This window comes from Salvia hispanica, chromosome 2, assembly GCF_023119035.1.
Source record: "Salvia hispanica cultivar TCC Black 2014 chromosome 2, UniMelb_Shisp_WGS_1.0, whole genome shotgun sequence".
NCBI lineage: Eukaryota > Viridiplantae > Streptophyta > Magnoliopsida > Lamiales > Lamiaceae > Salvia > Salvia hispanica.
The window spans coordinates 22,030,507-22,058,185 of record NC_062966.1 but is presented as its reverse complement, the minus strand read 5'-3'; the positions used below and the strand labels follow the sequence as shown (position 1 = coordinate 22,058,185).

The 27,679-nt window shown below is 34.9% G+C and overlaps 4 protein-coding genes across 4 annotated transcripts; 2 read left to right on the top strand and 2 right to left on the bottom strand.

The window, feature by feature from the left end:
- Positions 1–1,859: 1,859 nt before the first annotated feature.
- LOC125204734 (purine permease 3-like) lies at positions 1,860–3,700 on the bottom strand. The gene is made up of 2 exons (XM_048103445.1): positions 2,911–3,700; positions 1,860–2,343 (listed from the first exon to the last, which is right to left on the bottom strand). The coding sequence occupies exons 1-2, from the start codon at positions 3,583–3,585 to the stop codon at positions 1,999–2,001; spliced, it is 1,020 nt and encodes a 339-aa protein (XP_047959402.1). The 5' UTR covers positions 3,586–3,700; the 3' UTR covers positions 1,860–1,998.
- Positions 3,701–4,716: 1,016 nt separating this feature from the next.
- Positions 4,717–6,200, bottom strand: LOC125203217 (NDR1/HIN1-like protein 6). The gene is made up of 3 exons (XM_048101527.1): positions 5,570–6,200; positions 5,010–5,102; positions 4,717–4,919 (listed from the first exon to the last, which is right to left on the bottom strand). Exons 1-3 carry the CDS (start codon positions 6,122–6,124, stop codon positions 4,857–4,859), a joined length of 711 nt encoding a protein of 236 aa, XP_047957484.1. The 5' UTR covers positions 6,125–6,200; the 3' UTR covers positions 4,717–4,856.
- Positions 6,201–9,555: 3,355 nt separating this feature from the next.
- On the top strand, positions 9,556–11,458 carry LOC125204942. The gene is made up of 2 exons (XM_048103715.1): positions 9,556–10,445; positions 10,544–11,458. The coding sequence occupies exons 1-2, from the start codon at positions 9,694–9,696 to the stop codon at positions 11,289–11,291; spliced, it is 1,500 nt and encodes a 499-aa protein (XP_047959672.1). The 5' UTR covers positions 9,556–9,693; the 3' UTR covers positions 11,292–11,458.
- Positions 11,459–13,461: 2,003 nt separating this feature from the next.
- LOC125206475 lies at positions 13,462–22,514 on the top strand. The gene is made up of 6 exons (XM_048105726.1): positions 13,462–14,207; positions 14,306–15,316; positions 20,691–20,760; positions 21,637–22,107; positions 22,213–22,423; positions 22,480–22,514. The coding sequence occupies exons 1-6, from the start codon at positions 13,672–13,674 to the stop codon at positions 22,512–22,514; spliced, it is 2,334 nt and encodes a 777-aa protein (XP_047961683.1). The 5' UTR covers positions 13,462–13,671.
- The last annotated feature ends 5,165 nt before the right edge of the window (positions 22,515–27,679 follow it).

The following is a 27,679-nucleotide window of genomic DNA, read 5'->3' as shown; positions in this document are numbered from 1 at the left end:
ATTATAACTAGAATTATCTTCCAATTTGTAGTAGGGTTTGGAGGAGAAGTTTCACTAGCTTCTTGTGGGGTGTGCTATTGTTTTATGTGGAATGGTTGAACAAATTCAAATCCTTGAAATATATATTTGGAACATAATAATTTGTAAATTTTGCAGTTGTCTTTAATTATTTGTATATGATCATGATTCTAAGTGGGATAGATGGAGAGCTGTTGTGGTCTTCCCTTAATATTTGGCAACCTGAAATTAGGGTGAAGATGTCAAACTAAATGATGAAAACAAGTTGAAATGTAACATCAAATGATCATGAACTTGCAACTTTCTATTTTTGTGCAGGTGGATAATTTTAGGTGAATAATGGAATTAGGTCAACTGGTTGTGCAATTCGCTTTATCGTAATTATTGAATGTTGAAAAAAAAGACAAATTGATATAATTAGATGACAATTAACTTTTACTCCCTCCATTCCCTAAAAATAAAAACTTTTTTTTTTATTTGTCCCCTAATTAAAGTACAAAATTTCTATTTAAGGTAATTTCTTTCTCTATATTGAGATGAGACTCATTTTTCAATATCACACTTTTCTTTTTATCTCTTTTTTATTTTATTAACTTTTCATTAAAATTCATGTCATTTTAAAAGTTTTTGATTTTAGGACACGGATGGAGTATAAAAGAATTATGACTGTGAATCTGTGATACAGTAGGTACTTAGATTAATTGCACAAGAACTATAATTGGGCCTAGTCTTGGGCTTACACAATGAAATGGTGATGGGTTCGAAAAAAATCACAAGAAGAAAAACCTATAAATATATTTCGTATCATTATTTCTCCGCCCAAGAACTATAATTGGGCCTATTCTTGGGTTCGAAAAAAGGCACAAGAAGAGAAACCTATAAATATACTCTCAAATCATATTTGAATTTATACACAAATTAATTAAAAATTAAAAAAATATCAAGCTTTCATTTATATTACTATAAAATACTCCTTCCATCTATAAAAAAGTCTCATTTGTGCACGATACAGATTTTAATAAGAAATTGATAAAGTAAGATAAAAGAAGAAAAAATAGATAAAATAAGAGAGATATGAGAAAAAGGTGGTAAAGCATAGGAGATAAAAGAAAAAGGTGAATAAAATATGAGAAAGAAAATTTTCATTTATAGAAATAAGACTATTTTTCTTGGACATACTAAAACGAAAGTGAGACAATTTTTGTGGACGAAAGGGGCATAGCCATATTCAGGTAGATTACCAAAAGAAGTCGCTTTGTACATTTAGGAGAAGCTTTGTGGTTATTTAATAGTATTTATTTGAGTAATGATAAACAACCAAATTTTGTACAACCAAAACAAGATGATATTAGTAATTTTGATGTGTTAATTAAATATTAAAATACTAAATATAGTTGGTTAACAAATTAAAAACACTTTATTAGTTTTTGGCCTCATTTTCAATTTTTTATTTTTATATTTGAATTATTTCTCTATTATTTTTCAAATTAGAATTAAAATATGCATTAATTATATTTTATGATTAAAAAAATTTAAAAAATTATACACAAATACCATAATATTATGAACGTTCCCTATACTATATGTATGTCTATATTTTTTAATTATATTTTTTAATTAAATGCATAAATAAATTATATTTTTTCTCAAATAAACCAATTTTTGGTTGTACAAAATTTGGTTGCGTAGCTTTATTGTATTTAATATTCTACTCTTTACAAAGGACTTTAAATCATGCTTATATTTTTAAATTTAATATTCCTAGCTAGTCAGACAGCATGATTGATGGATATATATCTATCATGGAGTACTAATCAATGAATAATTGATATCGAAAAGTCTATAGTAAGCAAAGACATCAATATTTCTTTATAGTAGGTCCCTAATTCATGTCTACCACCAGCAATGGCAAACAAAACAAAATAAATAAAGCTAATAGTACAACACTACTACATACAATAATCTCAAGAAAAATGGAAATTAAGTTTCCAAATGATGAGTTTGATTATCCACAGTGGTAGGAATATTCTTCTTCTTGTTGTTGTATCTAATCTCTCCCCAAAAATAAGATGTAAAACCCCAAATTGCTAAGAAAAAAGCAACACCCTTTTCAGCATGGAAACTTTCATGGTAGAAAACAATAGCCAAAGTCTGAGTAAGAGGGAATAAGACATGAATTATTATAGCAGAGAGAAGGGAAGATGAGTAGAATATCACACCAATTGCTCCCAAGTAAAAACACTGCCAAATTATAGCACTCCAAACAACCACCAAATAGTACTTCGTCTCCCCAAGTTCATATTCTCTCGCTTCCCTCGAAATCACCTGCTCAATTAAACGAAGATCGAGAATTAACAAGAAATCAAGCCCAGAACCGCAAAAATAATCACGGATATTTTCAGTATTTTTAGTAAATGGACCCCGCACAATCACATTTTAGTAATTCACTTTATTCAATTTTTATTTTATTTTAGAGTAAAGGCCAAGACTGGTCCTGAACATATGCTCATTTTATAATTTTGGTCCTATACTTTATCTTTTGAATTTTTGCATTCTGAACATTTCAGCTCGAATCACAATTGGGATTACACTAACAATTCTGCCAATTTTTAAACGTTTTTAATCCGATTTTTAAACGATTTAAACCCGAATGTGACTGTTAAAGCCATTAAAATCAGTCAAAATCGGGTTAAAAACGTTTAAAAATTGATAGAATTGTTAGTGTAGGACCAATTGTGATCCGAGTTGAAATATTCAGGATGCAAATGTTCAAAAGATAAAGTAGAGGACCAAAATTATAAAATGGACATTCGTTCATAACCAGCTTTTGCCTTTACTCTTTATTTTATTAAAACTCATATCGAATCAAAGCGAGACATTTAAAACACTGACCTGAAAATCATTGTTGACGATCATTCCGACAGTGCAAAACACGGTGGCGAAGAAGCACATGACAAATTGCATCTCCATGACCAAGGTGTACGTAATCTCCTGCTTGGCGGACTTGTACGCCAGCTCCACCAGCGGCAGAATCAGACCGTAGAGCGCCGCCGCCGCCAGCGTCATGAAGAACCCGACCCAGTACTCCCGGTCCGACTCCCCCTCGGGCCGGTCCCCGCTGGCGTGGAGCCCCAGCACCACGGGGCCCGCGGTCAGCAGCACCACGGCGTTCACGGAGAACGCCGTGAAGCGCTGCCCCACGATCAGGAAGGCGAAGGCCGCCGTGAACGACAGCTGCGTGGCCACCAGCAGCGTGGTGGTGGAGACGGGCAGCTTCGAGACGCCGTAGGCGTAGAGGTAGTCGTCCAGCCCGGTGAGGACGCCGATCGCGGCGGCGGCGGCGAAGAGGCGGGGCTTGATGTGGAGGAGATTTTGGCGGCGGCGGCGGAGGTAGGAGGAGAGGAGGGGGAGGAGGAGGATGGGGAAGCCGGCGGTCTCGAGCCAGCTGGAGAACCAGATGCGGGAGCCGCCGCGGAGGAAGTAGAGGCGCATGATGAGGGGGCCGCCGCAGTTGCCCACGGCGAGGAGGAGGCCGTTGGTGATTAGGAAGAGGTGTTTCGTGTTCATGGCGGCGGCGGTGGATTCGGTTTCCTCTGTTGCCTATCTGAATTAGTGAATGAGTGTATCTTCTTTTTGTGGATTGCATTTTTCTGAAAACTATGGTCTCTTATTTTGACTTATGTGACCAATAGCAAGTCTATCTTGTCGTCTGATTTTATATCGAAAGCTCAATCGGTTGTCATGTTTAGTCACGACTGAAGGTCATGTTTATATTTGTTGTTTGTTTATTTCGATTAGCATGTCTTCAAATTATATATCGTGATTTTATTTAATCTCATCATCGGCCGTATGAGTACGTCTTAGTTGATCATCATATATTACTCCATATCTCAGGGGATATTATCTTGTCCAGACATACGACTTTCATAGACGGCGGTCCGCATAATTCTATATGTTAAAAGGAAAATTAAGATATACTCCCTCCATCCATGAATAAGTGTCCCATATGTGACCGGCTCGGGTTTTAAAAAATTGATTGACTTTGTAAAAGAAAGTGGATAAAAAAATTTATTGGAATATGAGTCCTACTTTTATATATTAAGTTTATAATAAAATATGAGTGGAATGTATTAGTGCAAGGGATCCACCTACCAAATAAAGCAAAAGTGAAATAAGATATTTATTGGCAGACAGTCTAAAAGAGAAAATGGAACATTTAATGGGAGACAGAAGGAGTATAAGAATATCAGATCTGGATCCCCTGCTATGCTAAAAGCCACAGCAGGGGATGTTGTGCTCTAATTAATACACACATATTTTATTCATTAAAAAAATATTAAAATATTAAATTTATTTTATATAAAATTATACTAGCTTGTTTGTAACAGCAACCTTGTTATGGCTCTGAATACAGCAGGGAATCCAAACCCAAGAATATCATCAATTATTGGAGTTGACTAGTGGCAGTGAGATACTCTTTTTCCATACCACTTTTATTTTACTTTTAAGTTTATGTTTTCAAATCTTAAACTCTTTTGGCTTGGGATTAAATATTTCAATTTATTCCGCATGAGTTTTTGGGATTAAATATTTCAATTTATTCCGCATGAGTTTTAAGAAATGCACGTATAAAAAAATAAGTTAAAAGAATTAGTGAAATAATTATAAAAGTATTTTAATAAGTAGATGAAAATGGCGAGCCTACGAATTCTTATTACTTTGTAAGCCCTTGAAAAAATATACAATTAGTTTATACAATTAAAATTCCAATATATATACATACAAAATAATACTCCTATGCTAGAGAATTAATTAAGCATCAATTCATATTTATCCAGCTACATCAATATAGCTAGGGAGCATTTCTTGGAGACTGCCTGTGAGTTGAGAGGAAGTGAAAACTGCAAACAACAATGATTATTGATTAGTAATCAAGAACCAATTAACAACCAATTACGTATAAACTACATAAAATTGAGAAATGACCCTACCAATTGATTAGGAATCCATCTCATGCTGTACACTTCAATATTGCTAATTGACAACTTCGACTGACTAACATTTATACCACAATCCAAAGCAACCTAACAACACAAAAAATATTTCCATAAAGTGTGTTTAGAATTAGAATAACACAAAGATAAATTTAACATCTACCAAAAGCAGCAGTGACGTAGCCAGGATTTTGAACAACGAGGTGAACTTACTTTTTCTTACCTAATTATCATCATAGTGCATGCTTTTGAAATCCAACAAAACTGTACTTAGTAAAAATAACATAATTGAAGACATTATGCACAAAAATAAAATCTTAATATACTATACAACAAGCAGTGAAGTAGCCAGAATTTTGAACAACGAGGAGTCCCAATTTTTTTCCTACCTAATTATCATTATATAGTGCATGATCTTGAAATCTAACAAAATTACACTAGTAAATGAACACAATTGAAGACATTATAATCATGAAATACTACATAAAAATATTCTAAAAATAATATTTTGAGGCTAGCTCGACCTAAAAGACGATGATGTGGGACTTCGATTTTACCTTAATCTTCGGCAATAAGATGTTAAAAATCCGAGCTTGCGCTGCAACATCGCCTAATATTCTAATATCATCAGAAGCTCCATTGGAAGATTGATATTTTCTTGAATTTCTATCCATGATTTCACTTACGTTTACGCTTTCAAACAATACTCGTGTTTGAACGCTCACGTTTTTGCTCAACGGAGGTTGATGAAATTGAGGAATCCTGATCAATCCGACCACCAATCCCTGGCTCAGGACATAGAATTTAGAAGCTTCGAAGCTCAATCCGATCTTGTTCGGATTGTCGGCTTTCAAGTTGAGAGAGAAAACCGATGAAACGACGAGGTTTTGGGAACTCAAGTCGAGCTTGTAGGACTCTACATCGACTCTCTGAAGGGAGAAATCGGGCATTTTTGGCTTTAAAATGAAGAAGATGCAAAGAAGAGGAACTCCGACGATGAGGACGATGAAGAAGATGAAGAGGAGAAAGAATAAGAGGGTTTTGTTGAAGGAGAATGGGATGTTTAGATCCTGACAAGTTGAGGAATGGTGGGAAGATGTTTGTTTCCTCATCTGGGACAGAATTCTTCATTTTTTTTTGATGTCTTGATATTTGATTTTGAGGTTTTGATTGAGGTGGTGTGTAGAAGAAAAGGAATGTGATGTTTTTCGTATGGATTTTATCTTGATCCGATTCCTTTCTTGCTGCAGATTCTTTGGAATTTTCAGGTTAATTGTATAGTTTTTGGTTTATGAAACAATGGCATTTTGGGAGGACAGAATGAACTGTGCTCAACAAATTTGAAAGGATGCGCTATACAACCGATTTTGCAGTCACGATTTGAAAAGATCCTTACCTCGTTTAAAGGGCCGGATGGATTGTTGGTATTGTTATGTTTTGTATTTTGTCACACCTCAATCTTATGTCATATGTAATCACCCCGTCTCATTCTTATGTCATATGTAATCATCCCGTCTCACAATGAGAGTCTTATTTGATTAAATACGAGTTTTAAGAATTGTAAAAGAAAGTGAGTTGAATAAATTAGTCAAATGTGGATCCCACTTATAGGGATGTGATTAATTGCTAACTAATTATCAATTCAAAATTGAGACCAATTTTTAACTATTAGATTAGAAGATCTTGTGGTTGATATAATGTCAAGGTAATATATTTTAAATTTAAATAATTATTAATAAATTAAAAGGGTATTAATGTCAAATCCTATATGTAGTAATTATAACTAACTACTTTCTCTCTCCTCAAAATCATCTCAAATCTTTAAATTTACGTAACTCTCTCAATTTAAATTATTTTTTCGCAAAAAATATATCAAATTAAAGATAATTTAATAAGGATTCCAACGAGATCTCAATTGCATATATTCCGACGATGTTCGGGTGATGAAATTTGATAAATTATATTTCAATTTTCGTACATGTTGATAAGCAGCTTTTATCAACAAATGCAACAAAAAATCTCAATATATTGTAGGCAAAATCTCAATATTATGCATGTCCAATCTCAATAAAAATGTGTTGATATTTTCTTGTCATTGTGTTGATATTCTAATGTCATATTGTTGATATTTGTAATACACAATATTGATATAAACAAACACTCACGAAAATTATCATATGATAACATAATAACGATATTATGTGTTGATATTTTCTTGTCATTGTGTTGATATTCTAATGTCATATTGTTGATATTTGTAATACACAATATTGATATAAACAAACACTCACGAAAATTATCATATGATAACATAATAACGATATTACCCTTTTGTTGATATTTTGTCTACTATTTATTGAGATTTGTGAGCTTTGATCTCATCCACTCATTTTAAAATCCAAGGGTGGAGATTTAGTCTTGATTTTGGATTAGGGTGCTATAAGCATTAGAATAGGACCCCCCACTTATATATATTAGTTTTATAATAAAATGTGAGGGAAATAAATTAGTAGAACGTGAAGTCTACTTACCATTTATGCTAAAAGTGAAATAAGACTCTTAGTATGAGACGGACGGAAATAGAAAAATAGGACTCTTAGTTGGACGGAGGGAGTAGTTTTATACTCCATTTGTAGCCCACTTTTGTCATTTTAATTAGCCGACTTCCATTAAACTTTGTTAGGTTTTTCTTTATATATAATAAGGCGAACACTATTCTCCTCTAACAATACTCCAATCACTTTTTTTTTTCTATTTTAAATATTTTACCAAATTTTTAAGAGTATTAAAATTCGTGTTGATCATAAATTCTCTATTTTTATAAGAGTGAGAGAGTAAAAAAACAACGAAACTAAAGCAAAGAAACCACATGTCAAATACGTAAAACACCCATATCTTATAGTAACACATATTCAGATCATATACAATCTACCAATGAATTGCATAAAACATGTATTTCCTCTGTTCCACTTTAGGAGTCTCAGTCACTTTTCTGCACTCATTTTATAAAAATGATACTCCCTCCGTCCGTAATAGGCGGTACACATGGAAAATGACACAAGATTTTAGGAGATGTTGTTTTGTGTGTTAGGTGGAGAGAGAAAATAGTAATATTTATATTAATGTGAGAGAGAGTTTTTTCTTAAAAAGGAAATGTGACATCTTTTATGGGATAAACTAAAAATGAAAGTGTGATATTTATTATGGGACGAAGGGAGTGATAAATAGTTAAAGTAGAGAAATGGTAAAGTAAAAGAGAGAATAATATAGATAAGACTCTTCTCTACATCATACATTCATACTATCTCTTACTTTACAATTTCTCCATTTTAACTATTTATTATCATTTTTACAAAATGAGTGCAGAAAAGTGACTAGGACTCCTAAAGTGGGATGGAAGAAGTATAATTTAAAGGGATTAATACACACTTGATTGCGATATACTTATAATCTAATCGAGCCCCGCTACTTCACAATCTACAATTTCCAATCCTAATAGAATTTGATACTCCGTCCGTCTGTCATTAGGAGTCTCACTCTTTGTGTGGAAAAGTGGGTGCAAAAAAGTTAGTGGAATAGGGGTCCCACTTGTATATATTAGTTTTAAATGAAATGTGAGTGAAATGTGTTAGTGGAAGATGTGAACCTGTTACCATTTATGGTAAAAGTGAACCGTGGCTCCTATTCGCGATCGGACTAAAATGAAAAAACGGGACTCCAATTCGCGGATGGAGGGAGTACATAGTAGCCGCAAGATTAGGGTTAGGTCATTATTATCGTTGCCCTATTTCCGTTGTAAAATTATATTATCACGTGTAAACAAAATAAACCCATGCATTAAATTACAAAGATTAAAGTGGGCATGCATTTGCGTTTTCATGTGTAACAAACCCAAAGCATTACTTATTAAAAAGAATAGTTTTGAAATTGAGCTGTGTTTTATTCTTAATCAACGTTAAGATTACCACGATATGTGTATAAGGTTACTTGATAGAATATATTTCTACTTTCTTTAACAAAAAAAGGTAATATTATTTGCTTTGCTATCAATCCAAGCACATTTTTTTTGTAATATAGACGCATGCAGCATGGATATATACTAGCTAGTTCTAACTCGTGACAAATTGGCATACCATATTCATTCTTTAAGTAACCCAACACGAGTCTCATAATTCTAAATTAATTTACACACACACACACATCTTTCATTTATATAATTTCAAAAATTGTTAAAATGCATTTTGGTGCAGTAATTTTAAAATCGTTGTAATTATCCTTCTTTTTTATATATAAACTAAAAATTCTATTCTTCAATTATTATTGGTTTGAAGGTATTGTGTTCAAAAAAGTTCAAAGAGGGATGGGGGAATACATAAAAGTCATTAGAGGACCCACAAAATGTTAGTAGTTGAAGTGTAAGATTTATTCTTTGCCTTCATGTCAATCTACCGTATATATACTTTTTCATTGTATATATTGTAGTGCTCATGCCCTATATTATTCACCCATATGTTTATTCAATTACTACCACATATATCGCTCTCGATGTTATTTTTGTCATTTTTTTAAATTATTTTATCCAATATTAATTGATGCACACAAATTCACAAGTCACGACTATTTGGCTTGTACATATGCATGTTTGCAGTTTGCTCTTGTTATTTTACATTGGAATTTAATCATGGAGATGTCTATTAATTATTTCTTGCATAAACATCCTTTATTTCTCACCCAACATTATGATAGGGAGACTATATACTGTTACGTGTGTAAAAAAATTGTAAGTAACTCGGAGTTAGCATATGCATGCAAGCAACATCAGTGTATAAATCTTCCTAGTTATAGTCGAGTTATCCTTCATAAACGATGTGCAGAGTTACCTGTAACACTTTCACATCCCTCCCACCCTATGCATCCTCTTAAGCTCACTAATTATCGCGGTATGCGAAACGAAAGTTGTAATCTTTGTAATTTCCGAATGAGTAGCAATGTAGGGTACAGGTGTGATAGTTGTTATTTCAACATTAATGTAGAATGCATAAATCCAGGGTTGTTTAAGGAGAGAGTAGAGCTGCAACACCCGAGTCACAGCCATCCGTTGACACTGATGAGGAAGCAACCTTTCCAATTTATGTGTGATGGTTGTGGCACTGATCAAGATGTGGACCACGCGTATGTGTGCAACACGTGCGAATACTGGGTGCACGCGACTTGTGCTTCTTTGCCGATCACTCTCCCACAAGATCGCCACCAACACCACCACCACCGGCTTTCTCTAGCCTTTTGTTTCCCAATGAAACATCGCGAATACCAATACAAGTGTGATGTTTGTGATAAAGATTTTAACATCGCATGTTGGCTCTATTTCTGTAATGATTGCAGATACTTTGTCCATCTCAAATGTGTTGGATCCACCACAAAACAAGACATTTTGTAAGCCTTACACTAACTAACTCCTACTTATTATATTTGTTACACAATGTGTTTATTTACTAGCCATTGATTGATTATATTTAATTTGTTGGTTTCAGGAGTATATATCACAGTGATGTGATCCAATTCCCATTAGCAAATGATAGTTTCAGCAGAATGTTAATCACACCTTTTGTGATGAGGGAGAAAGGCATTGCTATCCTTAATGTGAATGACATGCCAACAACCATAAAGATGGCAGAAACAACAGCAAGTTATTCATATTTATTCAATTATCACAAACATCCTTTGAGTTTGGTTTCAGATGATGATGATGAGGGCAAGGGCAAAGCATTAGAGGAAGACGAGGATGAAGATGAAGAGGTAAAGATATGCGATGTGTGCGTAACACCTATATCTTCTCCTCCATATTACCAATGCAGTGATTGCGAATATTTTATCCACTCGATTTGCTACTTGTTGCCCAAGAAAATATCATCATCCACCTGTCAATATGGTGAGTGCCCAAAAACAGATGGTAAAAATCATAAATTCGCAATGTATACAAGCTCTAAAGAAATGGATGAGACTTGCTCCTATATTTGCTGCGACCTTTGTAGACATCCTACAAATGGTATGGTGTATATTTGTGAAGAGTGTGGCATGATTATGGATGTCAAGTGTGCATCTCTACCAAGTGCTATCACATATGCAACTCATCCTCAACATAAACTCCTCATGGGCAGAATAGGATATACACAAAGCCGCAGTTCAACAAGTGTTATCATTGTTCAAAGTATACCACCATCACAGACTATATTGGATATAGATGCAGCGAAGATGGTTGCGAGTTTGCATTGCACTTGAAATGCACTCAGCTACCGCTGAGTGTAAGAAAGCCCAAGTGGGATCACCACCCGTTGCTGTTGACGTTTAATGCCGCTACAGACCATCCCTCTGATTTCTATTGCGAGTTTTGCGAAGGGAGATTGTATCCCAAGAAACCCATGTATCACTGCCGCCAATGCGATCAGTCTTACCACTTTCGTTGTCTTGAGACTGGATCTGGTTGGTATCGAAACGTCAAATTCGGGCGTCGGTTTGAGTTGGACTCTCTACACCCACACCCTCTCAGATATAACTTCATCACCCTCAAGAAATGGTGTGACATTTGTCACACACAAGTTTATGCCAGTCTTGGATTTCAATGTGTATCATGTTACTTTGTTGTTTGTGTAACTTGTGGAGATAAAGTGTTAGCGAAAAGGATGTATATTTCTTAGTTTTGACCATTTGGCCATTTGTACTTATATACATATGTGATCATGTACCTTTTTCTTGTAATTAGTTTAATAGTATGCATACCCAAAATTTAAGCTACGCACAATTCACAAAGCAAAGTAGTACTATTACTCCCTCCGTCCCCGATTAAGAGTCACATTTCTCCATTTTAGTCCGTCCCCAGTTAAGAGTCACACTTCATTTTTATCATAAATAGTAAGTAGGTCTCATATTCCACTAACTCAATTCACTCACATTTTATTACTCCCTCCGTCCCAGTTTAAGAGTGCCATTAATCCCTCCGTCCCAATTTAGGAGTGCCAATTAGTTATGGCACAGGTTTCAAAAATTGGTGGAGTGTGTAATAAATGAAGTGAGATGGTGGTGTGTGTAATAAATGAAGTGAGTTGGTGGAAAGTGAGATGGTTTGACTTCTGGATTTTTCTTTTTTAGTTTATTTTTATGTAGATAATGACATTTGGGTGTAATTTTGATGAATAATGGGGTAAAATTTTATGTCAAAATATGGAAAATTCTAAATGTGACTCCTAAACTGGGACGAACTTTTATGACAAAATGTGACTCTTAAACTGGGACGGAGGGAGTATAAAACTAATATAAAAAAATGGGTCCTACTTCCACTAATTTTTTCAACCAACTTTTCTTTACATTTCTTAAAATTCGTGCCCGATTCAAAGTGTGACTCTTAATCGGGGACGGAGGGAGTACTTTTTAAATGGATGAAGAGGTTTTGGGAACTCAAGTCGAGCTTGTATGATTCTGAATCAACTCTTTGGAGGGATAAATTAATCGGGCATTTTTGGCTTTAAGATGAAGAAGATGCAAAGAAGATGAAGAGGAACGAATAAGAGGGGTTTTGTCGAAGGAGAAGGGGATGTTTAGATCCTGACAAGTTGAGGAATGGTTTGAAGATGTTTGTAAATTCCTCATTTGGGATAGAATCATTCATTCTTTTGATGTCTTGATATTTGATTTTGATGTTTTTGATTGAAAGAAAAGGAACATGACAATACACTTTCACTGGGAGGATTAATTTATATATAGAAGGCCGGCCCCATCTACTCTATACTTAAAAAAAAAGATAGTACTCCTATTTGCTTTGCTATAAATCTAAGCATACTTCTTTTGTAATATAGACGATTGCATGTGTATACCATTGTTCTCAAATGAGATTGTATCGAATAAAATATATACTTGGAAGTCTCTTGTAAACTTTTCAAATCTGTATCAATCTCGAGATACTCAACTTTCGTTGGGAGATTAATTTATAAGTAAGGCCCACTATTAACTTTAGTGAAAAAAGATACACATCTATTTTATACTTTAAAAAAGATAATATTATTTGCTTTACTATAAATCTAAGCATATTTCTTTTGAGCAATCACATGTTTTGTGTAAAATTAATCTAAATCTAAAATCGTACCAAAGGCTTTTTCTTATATTTGAAAGGTACCGTAATTCAATAAATTTACACAATTTTCACCCCACATATATATATTGTGGTGATCATGGCAGAGGTATCCATTCAAACATTTACACAATTTTCACCCCACATATATAGCTCTCGACTATTAATGTTACTACTTATTTCGTCTTTCTTAAATTACTTTTGTGATTTCTTGATCCATTGATGCACACAAGTCACACGTCACATATATTTTGGCTTGTATCTAAGCATGTTTTCTCTAGTTTTGTGATTTATTTTATATAGGGATTTTAATATGGAGAAGTCTTTAATTTTTTTTTTCATCAACATCCTTTGCTTCTCACCAAACATTATGATAGGGAGAGTTTAGAATGTTACGTGTGTGGTAATGTTGTAAGTAATTGGGAGTTAGCATATGCTTGCAAGCAACATCAATGTAATCGTAGTGATAGTGCTCGAGTTATCCTCCATAAAAGATGTGGAGAGTTACCTCGAATACTTTCGGATCCCTCTCACCTTATGCATCCTCTTACCCTACTTGATTATCGGCAACTTCCAGCATATTACACGTGTGATCTTTGTATAAACACAATGACTAGAAAGGTAGGGTATAGGTGTGATAGTTGTGATTTTGACATTCACGTAAAATGCACAAAATCAGGGTTGTCGAAGGAGAGAGTAGAGCTGCAACACCCGAGTCACATCCATCCATTGACACTGATGAGGAAGCAAGCTTTTCAATTTATGTGTGATGGTTGTGGCACTGATCAAGACAAGGACATGGCGTATGTGTGCAACACCTGCGAATACTGGGTGCACGCGACTTGTGCTTTGTTGCCTAGCCTTCTCCCGCAAGATCGCCACCAATGCCACCACCACCCGCTTTCTCTAGCCTTTTGTTTCCCAATGAAACATCGTAGATACAGATACAAGTGTGATGTTTGTGATAAAGATTTTGACGCGACATGTTGGTTCTATTTCTGTGGTGACTGCAGATACTTTGCACATCTCAAGTGTGCTACATCCACGACCGACACAACAACACAAGACGTTTTGTAAGACGACTTTCATTATTGTTATATACTCCCTCCCTCCATATAGATAACCTTAACCAAAGCATGATTTACTGAATTAAATGACTTGTTGATTTCAGGAGTATAGATGATCAAAGTGATGTGATCCAATTCCCATTAGCTGACATTTCCATTTCAAGTATGTTAATCACACCTTTTGTGATGAGAGAGAAAGGCATCATCCCTAATGTGAATGACATGCCAAGAATCATAAAGATGGAAGACACAACCGCAAGTTATTCATATTATCACAAACATCCTTTGAGTTTGGTTTCAAAAGATGATGATGAGGGCAATCACGAAGAAGACGATGCTGAAGATGAAGAGAGGAAGATATGTAATGTGTGCGTAACACCTATATCTTCTCCTCCATATTACCAATGCGCTTCTTGCAAATATTTTATCCACTTGATTTGTTGTATGTTGCCCAACACATTATCTCCCACCTCTCAATATGATGATTTCCCAGTTTCAGATGATAAAAATCATAAGTTGACATTGTATGCAAGCGATGGGGATTTGTCCTTGCATTGGTGCTACCTTTGTAAACATCCCACAAATGGAATGGTGTATAAGTGTGAAGAGTGTAGAATGATTATAGATGTGACGTGCGCATCTCTTCCAACTGCTATCAACCATGCATCTCATTCTCACACAAACCTCATCATGTCTACATTAAAACCCAAAATAGAGAAAAACAAGTGGATCAAGTGTTATTGTTGTGCATACTTCCTTGGAAGCTCGTTTGGATATATTTGCAGCAAAGATGGTTGTGAATTTGCATTGGACTTGACATGTGCTCAGCTACCACTGAGTGTAAGAAAGCCGGAGTGGGATCACCACCCATTGTTGTTGACGTTTGATGCCACTTCAGACCATCCCTCTGATTTCTTTTGCGAGTTTTGCGAAGTAGAAATGCATCCAAAGAAACCAATGTATCACTGCCGCCCATGCGATCAGTCTTACCACTTTGATTGCCTTGCCACTGGATCTGGTGATTACCGAAATGTCAAATTCGGGGGGAAATTTGAGATGGATTCAATACACCCTCACCACCCTCTCACTTACAATTACATCACCCTCAAGAAACGGTGTGACATTTGTCACAATATAGCGTATGCCCACCTCGGATTTGAATGTGTATCATATTACTTTGTTGTTTGCCTACATTGTAGAGATCAAGTGTTAGAGAAAAAGATGTAATTTCTCAATTTGGTTAGTTCGTTCATTTGTGTGTGTATATTATGATCATGTATTTTGTTGTCGTAATGGGCTTAATATATCTTTATTTTACTTGCATATATTTACCCTGCATGTTGAGAAACCAAATGACGATATAGTTTTAATAGTACACAATTTTATTTGAAGTCATTTTGATAATGTACAATGACAAAAGGAGCACTTAAATTAAAACTTTTTTTCTTAATTAAAATTTCATTTTGTCAGTTGGGCTTTTGATATCTTAATTTAAGTTCAACTGTCTATTTATTATTCACATAAACGTTTGAAGAAAAAAAAAAGTAAAAAGAGTTATTATTCACATGTTGAGTCAAAATGGGACATCAAATAAGGGACGGATGAAAACTTGTTAAGAAGGATATTATTCAATCTTTGATTTTAAGATGTGAAATAATGTATTACAATTTACAAATATTTAATTAGCGCTAAATCAATAAGGTTAACTTATAGAAGGCCCACTATTAACTTTGGTGAGTATACATATATATCTACTTTATACTTTAAAAAAAGATACTAGTATATTATTAACTTGTGACACTTACATACCATATTTATTCAACTAAGCAAACACAAGTCTCATATTTACAAATTAATTTGCACTACACTTACAAACACATGCATCTTCCATTTGTCTGGTTTCAAAAATTGTTAATTGCTGATTTAGGTGCAATAATTTAAATATCGTGATATATGTGAACAAAGAACTATATTCATCAATTATTGGTTTATTGTATCATTATTAAACAATCACAAGTTTTGTATTTAAATATTGAAATCTAAAATCGCATTGAAGGTTTATATTCCATATTTCAAAGGTATCATGATAATTAAAGTTAAAAGAAGGGGGAAAAATAATTAGTCAACTAGTGTTCTTCCATCAACTAGTGTCATTTGGAGGCTAGTAAAATTATATTTAATTTTAAACTAATAACAAAATTTTGATCATGATTTTGAATATCATAATTGTAATAAATTCATAATCAGCGCTGATATCTATCATATTTATAAATATCATAATTGTAACAAACTCATGCAATAGTGTTAAATTAAGTAGTGTTTTTCAATCAAAGATACTTAGCTTCCGTTGTGTTTCATAAATATCTACTACTAAATTATAGAAGGCCCACGACTAAAGAATAAATATCTACTTAATTTATACTTTTAAAAAAGTAATATTTTTTGTTTTGCTATAAATATAAGGACATTTCTTTTGAAATATAGACGCATGCATGCTGCATGTGTATATAGTGGTTTTAACAATTTAACTTGTGATGCCATAATTAACACAAGTTAACACAACTACAAAGGTCTGATAATTACAAATTAATTTGAACTACGCCATCTTCCATCTGTCTAATTTCAAAAATTATTAAATACCGTGATATAATTATTTACAATAATTATTCTTTCATATAAACTAAAAGGTTCATCTTCAATTGCTTATAACATCATAATCCAAAATCAAAACCAAATCTCTACCCTTAAACTTTAAAATGAGTGGATGAGATTAAATCTTACGAATCTCAATAAATAGTAGACAAAATATCAACAAAAGGGTAAGATCATCATTTTGTTATCATATCATAATTTTCGTGTTTCTTTTTTATATTAACATGACATGAGTATTTCAACACAAGTACACGAAAATATCAATCCAGTTTTATTGAGATTTCACATGCATTATATTGAGATTTTACATGCATAATATTGAGATTTTATATGCATTATATTGAGATTTCGTCAAATCATCAACATACACGAAAACTGAAATAAAAATCATCAAATTTCATCATCCTATCATAATTTTCGTGCTTTTTTTTTATATTAACATAGTGTATTACAAATATCAACACAATGACATTAGTATTTCAACACAAGTACACGAAAATATCAACCCAGTTTTATTGAGATTTCACATGCATTATATTGAGATTTTACATGCATAATAATGAGATTTTATATGCATTATATTGAGATTTCGTCAAATCATCAACATATACGAAACTGAAATAAAAATCATAAAATTTCATCATCCAAACATCGTCGGAACATATGCAATTGAGATCTCGTTAGAATCCTTATAAAATTATTTTTTTTGATATATTTTTACAAAAAAATTAATTTAAATTGAGAGAGTTACGTAAATTTAAAGTTTTAGGATAATTTTAATAAGAGGAGACTGACATTAATACCCTTTAATTTTATTTAATAATTATTTAAATTTAAAATATAATATTATATCAACCACTAGATCCCATAATCTAATGGTTAAAAATTGGTCTTAATTTTGGATTGTTAATTAGTTAGCAATTGATCCCGGGGCGGAGCCACATGGTCTCCAGGTGGGGCATTTGCCCTCTCAAAGTTTTATATATACTATATTTTCTTTGGTAAATTTGCAACTTTATTCATATTTCTTTATAAATGCCCCTCTAAATAACTCTAATTTTCCCCATGTACTATAATTTTGCCCCTCCTAGATAGAATTCCCGGCTCCGCCCGGAATTGATCACTTCCCTAAACTGAACTAAGATCTATATATTTTCATCATATATAGTGGTTTGATTACTTTATTAATTACTCCATTAATCAATCACAATTGTGACGATATAGTTTATACCTACCGTGGATTTGAATGTATATCACTTTGTTGTTTGTGAAATTAGTGTAAGAAATAGCTAAAATAATGTAGTAATTTCTTATTTTCTCCCTCATATCCCATTTGTACGTATGTATGTACGATCATACCTTGTTCTTGTAATGAGATTATGAGCATAAATGCATAATATCTTTATTTTACTGGCAAATACTCTCTCTCTGTTCGTGAAATGTTGTCCACTTTTGCTATTTGGGAAATGTTGTCCACTTTGCGTTTTTTCCATTTTTGATAAATGGAGTTAATTTCCACTAACTCATTAGTCATTATTAGAAGCGGAGCTACAATGAGGCATGAGGGGCCCTTGGGCCCCCAGCCATTGGAGACTTTAGTATAATATATATATTCAGAGGTGGAAATAATGTGATTCAGTAGTGTAGTTGGCCGGTGAAACCGGTTACATTTCTTGTTGTGGGCGAGGTGCTGAGTTTGATTTTCAGCTATGCCTTCTTTTTTTAAATATTTGCCCAACTTTAGTATGCCATTTCTTGTCAAATAAATTACAATATATATTTATCCAATAACTACCCCAACCTTAGTAAGCCATTTCTTGTCAAATAAATTACAATATATATTTATCCAATAACTTTTACTGCAATTCATTTTTCAGAGACGTGATTAATTCATGACTTTTAAAGGGTATAGGTTGAAAGGATATCATTTGTTAATAACTTGTGAATATTGTTACATACATTTTTAAACTATTTTTTTATTAGTATTGTAATATAATTAATAGTTTTACCAAAAAATTTTAATATGTCCATTTAAACAATTGCTTTTACTTATGAAAAACTTAATTTTATTAGTAGGTAAAATTCTTTTAAGGTCATCACAAAGTTCTTATATCAATTATTTTTTATTAGATTAAATTTCTTGATATGCATTTATTTTTTGTGTACTAAATATCTGAAAACATTCCATTATTTTTAAGATCTTCTGATTTTAAATGATGAAAAAAAGGCAAAACATAAAAGGGTCTTCCTACTACTAATTTCGATGGCAATATCATCGAGAGATACCCACATTTATTAACAGTGAGCGCTAAAATTCTTGGACGCCCCACTACAAAATTCATGGCTCCGACACTGATATCACTGGCAGATACGTGTAGGTCATATAGATTCCTCTTTTTATTATTACTATAATTATTAAATATTATTTATTTTACATCTGCCTCTGATACTGATCATAATTGTAACAACTAATGCTTATATATTACACAGACAATAAAGTACAATTCAGTTGGTAAGACGTTTCTCCCTCAACTAATAAGTCGAAAATTTGAATTATCACAAGGGTAAATGGTGAAGCTTTATTGATCATCTTTAAAAAAAAACATGCATTAGTAACATAACAAACATAGTAGTATTAAACTGAGCAGTGTTGTATATTTCTCAATCAAAGATTCTTTACTTTCATTGTGTATATAAGGTTAGCTTACACATGGCCCACTATATATTAACTTTGGTGGGTATAAATATCTACTTTACACTTTAAAAAAGGATAATATTATTAGCTTTGCTATCAATCCAAGCACATTTTTTTTGTAATATAGACGATTACATGTGTATACAATAGTTCTAAATTGTGAAAGTTGCATACATACCATATTCATTCAACTAATCTAACAAATGTATCATAATTACAAATTAATTTGTATTACTCATAGTCACATATATCTTGGATTTGTCTGATTGAATTTTATAATAATCTCAAATTAATTTTGCAGTACACATACACACACAATCGAAGGTTTTATATTTTAATTTTAAAGGTATCTTATCTTATTTAATAAAGTTGAATGGGTAAAGAAAATAAAAGCTAATAGATGACCCACAAAATGTTATCTGAAGAATACATATAGGTGTAATAAGAGTTCTTTGCTTTCATGTCAATCTACCATTTATGTATGAGCATGCATGTCTATATATTGTGGTGCTTGATACAACTGTTTTACAAAATTCCTACACCATATATAGCTTTCATTATTACTGTTATTTTGTTGTCTTTCTTAACTACTTTTGTGATTTCATGATCCATTGACGCATGCACACAAATCACACATACATATATTTGCTCTAGTTTTTTGATCTTATACTGAATTTATACACTAGATTATATATGGAGAAGGTTATTTATCATTTTTGCCATGAACATCCTTTGTTTCTAAGTAAACAACATGATGAGGAGACTTCAAATTGTTACGTATGTGGTGATGTTGTAACTAATTTTGAGTTAGTATATACTTGCAAAGAACCTCATTATAATAGTAGTAGCCGAATAATGATCCATAAAATGAGTGGAGAGTTACCCCGCCAAATACATTCGCATCCCTTGCACCCTGAGCATCCTATTCACCTTTGTGATTATAGACACATGACTGCAGGTTACTACTGTAGTCTTTGTGGTGACACAATAGGTAGCAAGTTAGGATATAGGTGTCCTATTTGTGATTTTGACACTCATATAGAATGCATCAATTTAGGGTTGTTGAAGGAGAGAAAAGAGCAGCAACACCCGAGCCACATCCATCCGTTGACACTGATGAGAAAACACGTTTTTTCATTCAGCTGTGATGGTTGCAGCACCAACGATGTGGACATTGCGTACATATGCATCACGTGCGAATATTGGGTGCACGTGAGTTGTGCATCGTTGCCTATCCTTCTCCCACTTGATCGCCACCAGCATCACCACCGGCTTTCTCTGGCCTTTTGTTTCTGTTAGCGTTACAAGATCAATGGATCAAAAGATCACAAGTGTTGATGAAATTCAAAACCATGAGGATATGAAAGATCAAGAGTATGCTGTCAATAATTGAAAGAGAATGAAGAGCTGAAGCAATATCTATAGTTGCACCATTATTATCCATAATTGTAAACCAACTGTTATAAAAGCTTTATGCATTCTAGGAATTGGATTAGACGTACTGTAACTCTATATATCTTGTCTTCCTTGACTAAGATATTAATTCTCTCAATCATTTTTATAATTAGAAGCATACTTGTCTTCTCAGGTATATTTTAATCTGGTTTTCTTCATGGTATCACAGCCTTGAAGTAACATTTTCCTTCTCTACCTTCTTTTATCTATCTTCCATTCTTCCTCCTGCATCTTACTCTAATGTCAGAAAGCGAGACATCTGATGCTGCTACACAGAGCTCTACACCTTCTCAAAACTCTATTATTCTCATTCATCCTCACAATCACCCCATTTCTTTCAAACTCTCTGAATCAAACTACCTCATTTGGAAACAACAGATCATGGCCACTGTACGCGGATATGGCCTTGAATCATTTCTTGAAGGGGATCAACAAATTCCTTAACAACTTATCTCAGTCACGGGTTCAACAAAAAGAGTCATCAATCCCGAGTTTCTCCTCTGGAATCGCCAGGACCAGCTGTTATCAGCTTGGATCCAATCTTCTTTAACAGAAAGTATCATGATTCGGATCGTGGGTCTAACATCCAGCCATGAAATCTGGAAAACTATTGAAGCAAATTTTGGGAGCTAGTCAAAGGCAAAATTGTTGCACTACAAGCTGCAACTTCAAACTCTGAAAAATGATGCACTCCCTTTGCGTGAATATCTCAACAAGATCAAAACGTGTTGTGATCTGCTCGGAGCAGCAGGTTGCAAGGTCATGGATGAAGACCATATCCTCCATATTCTGGCAGGTCTTGGCAAGGAATACGATCCAGTGGTCGTAACCATCACCTCAAAGGCAAATTCGTGGAGCGTGCAGGATGCAACTAACTTGCTTCTTTCTTTTGAGTCAAGGTTGGAATCAACAGATGTCTCCCCCATCAATCTTGATGGATCCCAGCCGACGGCTAATCTTGCTCAAGCCACTGGTCAGAAGCGAGAAGGACCATCGCGTAACCACCGTGGCGTTTTTGTAGGATATGGAAGAAATGAAGGTGGTAGAGGAACTGGTTACTGTGGAGGGAGAGGGGGCCGAGGAAGATTTTCTAGCAACCGTCTGGTGTGCCAACTGTGTCAGAAGCCAGGTCATACGGCGGAAAGATGCTGGCACAGATTCGAACAAAACTTTGTTCCACAATCCTCCCCACAATGACCACCACAACAGCTCGTCTTTGGCCAGCAACAACAGTCTCTTTTGGGCCAGCATCCTGCTACTAACATAGCGCAGGCTCGGCACAACAATGGTCAGTCTCATCACTCCCACTCGAAGTTCAACTTTGACAATGCTTCCTCAGTATGGTATCCGGATTTCGGAGCCACGAATCACATCTCAAATGATCTGGCAAATCTGAATGTCAGCTCTGAGTATCATGGAGGTATGAAGCTTCAACTTGGTAATGATAATGAAATTAAAATTGCCCATATTGGTCAGTCCTTGTTCCATTCTACTCCCTCTCCTACCTCTAGATCCCTTCTGCTTAATCATCTTTTACATGTTCCTCAAATAACCAAGAATCTTCTAAGTGTGTCTCAATTCGCTCAAGACAATTCTGTATTTTTTGAATTTCATCCGTCTGCTTGTTTTGTTAAGGACCAGGTCACCAAAAAAAATTCTTCTCAAGGGAACTCTTAGCCATGGGCTATACAAATTTCACCTTCACAAGTGCCCTCCCATCAAGTCCCCTGCTCATTCTCCCATTTCCAAGAAAACTCCAAGACAACCTGCGGCTTCTGCAGTGTCTCTCTCGAGTCGTCCTTCTCCTGTTGCTTGTTTCTCTAGCACTCATGTTTCTAGTTTAGAGCTTTGGCACAAACGATTGGGTCATTGTGCCCCTGATATTGTTAAAAAGGCTCTCACTAGTTGTAATGTTTCTTTTCAATCAATGAATTTTATTTCCTTATGTCAACCATGTTGTCTTGCCAAATCTCATAGACTTCCATATATTGCATCATCCACACAATACACATCTCCTCTGCAGTTAGTTCATAGTGACTTGTGGGGGCCCTCTCCTATAATTCCAGAAATGGGTATAGATATTATGTTACTTTTGTTGATCATTTTTCAAGGTTCACATGGTTGTATCTTTTGAAAAGTAAAGGGGAGGTAAAATCGGTCTTCAAACACTTTAAATCCTTGGTTGAAAATCAGTTTAACACCCGCATAAAGACTCTTCAAAGTGATTGGGGAGGGGAATATAGAAGCCTCAAAACTTTTCTTTAAGCCTCGGGCATTCACCATAGGCTCTCATGTCCGTACACTCCACAACAAAATGGTTTGATAGAGAGAAAACATAGGCATATAGTTGAAATGGGACTTTCTCTCCTTACTCAGAGTGGTTTAACTACTTCTTTTTGGGATGATGCCTTCACCACTTCAGTTTTTATAATCAATAGACTGCCTACCAAAGTCCTAAATTTCTCTAATCCATACGAGAAGTTGTTCCACTCCAAGCCTAATTTTAATCTCTTGAAAGTGTTTGGTTGCCTATGTTATCCTTTTATTAAGTCATATAATAAGCACAAATTGAACTACAGATCCAGCCCCGCTACCTTCCTAGGCTACAGCTCCACACACAAAGGGTACAAAGCTCTTCTCTCATCTGGCAAAGTTATCATTACTAGAGATATCTCTTTTGATAAAGGAGTTTTTCCACATAAATCTTCTCCTCCTGTCTCACCTCCACAACCTCAAGTTGATCCTTATATTAGTCTTCTTCCTCTCCCAATATCACCCCAACTACAAGATTCTATCCCTTCAGCTCAAGTATTTCCTCCCACTCCTGAATTGAACTCTCTTCCTCCATCCGAGTCCTCCTCACACACTGGTTCTCCCACTCAAATCCCTGATCCTCCTACCCCCATGTCTTCCAGTTGCTCACAGTCATCTCATGCATGTCCTATTTCTTCTTCTCATCCAATCTCTGCTACTAAATCCAAGCCTCCTCAACACTCCATGATCACTCATTCTCGTGTCGGTATATTCAAGCCCAAAACTTTTTCCATCACCATAAAACCCTCTGACCTCGTCACTCCAAGGTCATATATTGTTGCTCTCTTGATTAAAGTGTGGAAAGAGGCCATGTTAGAAGAATTTCTTGCTCTATTGAGAAACAAAACTTGGACATTGGTGCTTCTTCCGCCCGGTAAGAATTTGGTGGGTTGCACATGGGTTTTCAAGTTAAAAAAGGACGCTGATGGAGCCATTGCAAGGCACAAAGCACGGCTGGTTGCTCAAGGTTTTTCACAGGAACCTGGATTCAACTTCAACGAGACTTTCAGTCCGGTTGTCAAGCCGAACACGATTAGGCTTATCCTTGCAATTGTTGTTTCTTGTGGTTGGTCCATTACCCACCTGGATGTGAACAATGCATTCTTACATGGCGATCTTGTTGAAGATATCTACATGAAGCAGCCCCCTGATTTTGAACAAGGCTCCCCACATCTTATATGCAAGTTGAACAAAGCGATACTTTGCACATCTCAATTGTGTTGGATCAACAACAAAACAAGACGTTTTGTAAGGGCATCCAGGGCGGCGATGCATCATCCGCCCTGAGATCCGGGCTGGGGTTTAAAATCGCCCACCCATCATCGTCCCCCCTGCGCGGAGGAAAACCCCTCGTCCCCCACGTGGGCAGCACATGCTCACGCGTTTTGTTTTTTTTTTAATTTTTTTTTTTATTTAAACACTACAAATTTTCACCATTTCACCACCCCAAATTTTCCCTTTTTCAATTTTCTTCAATTTTTCTCTCCATCGCTCAAAATAATCGACGACTACATTTGAGTACATCGGGTGGGGGCGGGCCTTGCTCGAGCCTTTTTGATGCCCTTTAAAGAACGGGCGGAATGCCCAACAAATCGCGGGAGCGGCGGCGGTGGGCCCTCCCTCGGATACGCGCGGACGAGTCCCCCGGACACGACGTAGGCCCCGAACTCCGCTATTATTTTCCGGGGAAACCAAGGTGGGGCCCGAATGTTTTCCCCCGACGTTTTTGAATGGCCGGACTTTTTCCCAAACACACGGGGAAAGGCGGATGAGATTCCCGTTCAAAGCGGGGTCGGGGCGGGCTTCGCCGGGGAAGTGGTTTCGATCCCCCTTTACGGGAAACAACGGATATGTTCGAACCTTCACGTGGGGCAAATACCGCAATTCTGACTTTTTTAAAAATTGTGGACTTTTTCGACAAATTTCGGCGCCTCCCGATTGCCGGTTTTATGTGGATGCACGGCGGGGACGGCTTCCCGGGGTGTGGGACGGCGTATGCAACGGGGTGGAAGAACGCCCCCCGGCGTGGGAGGCCAAATTTGGGGGGGGGTGGGGGCCACCCACGATGATCCCCGGAACCGCGCGACCACCGCCCGGATCTCTGCCATTTGTGGGCCCGGCGGCCGATATCCCAAAGTCCCAAATCGTCCCCTTTTTTCGTCGACGGGCGGGGGTCCGGGGCCCGGGCCCTCGAGGGAATTTGTAGTTTTTTTATTTCGTATTGTAATGTTTTAATTTTAATGAAATGAAGTTTTTTTTCCAAATTTTGAAGTATTTAAATACTCAAATAATAGATAAAATGCTTAGGGCGGGCTATAGTCTGCCCCACTGCAGGTGGAATGGGCGGAGGATAAAATGCTGACGTGACGGTGCATATGGTGTCGCTTAGGTCATCCCACTGTGGATGCTCTAAGACATTCTTATCGATCATCTTGATATACATAATTTATTAGCCACAAGTGAGTTTCGTGATTGCATTGAATTTCATGACTTGTTAATTTCAGGAGTATAGATGATCAAAGTGATGTGATCCAATTCCCATTAGCAGATCATGATATTTGCAGTATGTTAATCACACCTTTTGTGATTAGAGAGAAAGGCAGTGATGATAACTTTAATGTGAATGACATGCCAACAACCACAACTGCATTCAATTATCACAAACATCCTTTGAGTTTGGTTTCACAATTACATCACCCTCAAGAAACGGTGTGATATTTGTCACAGAGAAGTTTATGACATACTTTGTTGTTTGCCTACGTTGTGGAGATTCAATGTTACAGAAAAAGATGTAATTTCTCAATTTGGCTAGTTCATTCATTTGTGTGTGTATATTATGATCATGTATTTTGTTGTCGTAATGGGCTTAATATATGTTTATTTTACTTGCATATATTTAGTACCCTGCATGTTGAGAAACCAAATGACGATATAGTTTTAATAGTACACAATTTTATTTGAAGTCATTTTGATAATGTTCAATGACAAAAGGAGCACTTAAATTAAAACTTTTTTTCTTAATTAAAATTTCATTTTGTCAGTTGGGCTTTTGATATCTTAATTTAAGTTCAACTGTCTATTTATTATTCACATAAACGTTTGAAGAAAAAAAAAATAAAAAGAGTTATTATTCACATGTTGAGTCAAAATGGGACATCAAATAAGGGACGGATGAAAACTTGTTAAGAAGGATATTATTCAATCTTTGATTTTAAGATGTGAAATAATGTATTACAATTTACAAATATTTAATTAGCGCTAAATCAATAAGGTTAACTTATAGAAGGCCCACTATTAACTTTGGTGAGTATACATATACATCTACTTTATACTTTAAAAAAAGATACTAGAATGGAGTATTAACTTGTGACACTTACATACCATATTTATTCAACTAAGCAAACACAAGTCTCATTATAATTACAAATTAATTTGCACTACTTACAAACACATGCATCTTCCATTTGCTGGTTTCAAAAATTGTTAATAGCTGACTTGGGTGCAACAATTTAAATATCATGATATATCGTGATATATGTGAACAAAGAACTATATTCATCAATTATTGGTTTATTGTACCATTATTAAACAATCTCAAGTTTTGTATTATAATATTGAAATCTAAAATCGTATTAAAGGTTTATTTTCCATATTTCAAAGGTATTGACATAATCTATTAATATATAAAGTGAGAGTTTTTGAAAAAAAAATTTAAATACCAATTTTGCCCTTTTTGGCGGGAAACTATTCACTATAACTGCTCTTGGTTGTATTAAAATCTGTACCACTTATTGAAAATTGTGTACAGGCCTATATATGTTAAACTGTAGACCTACATTTTATGTTTAAGATGCATGGCTATTTTTGTTAAGAAAAATATTACTACGGTTTTTGAAAGTGGAAGCATTGAATACGGAGTATTCTATTACTACAAAAAAAGAATCAATTCTTCCATTTTACAAGCTGGCAATGATCCATTCTCTACTCTCTCCAAAAGATCTTAACCTGACAAAAAAAATAGGAGTAGATTATACGTTTAAAATATCATAACAAATAGTACTATTATATTAGTACAAAAAATCAATTCTTACATAAACCTGAAAATAAAATCTATTATATCTAAACTTTTATACATAAATTTAAAACATAAAAAAATTTTCTGAAAAAAGTTAGCTTTATACAAAGCATGACATTAAAATTGAATGGATTCTCTAACAAAGGATTATGTTCTACGTGAAAGAAAAGAGATTAGTAACTCTAATTAAAACTGACTTGAATGCCCTATTAATTAGAAATAACATTCCTTGCAAATTACAAAGGGAAGATTAGTAGCACTAATTTAAATTAGATTGAATTTGGGATC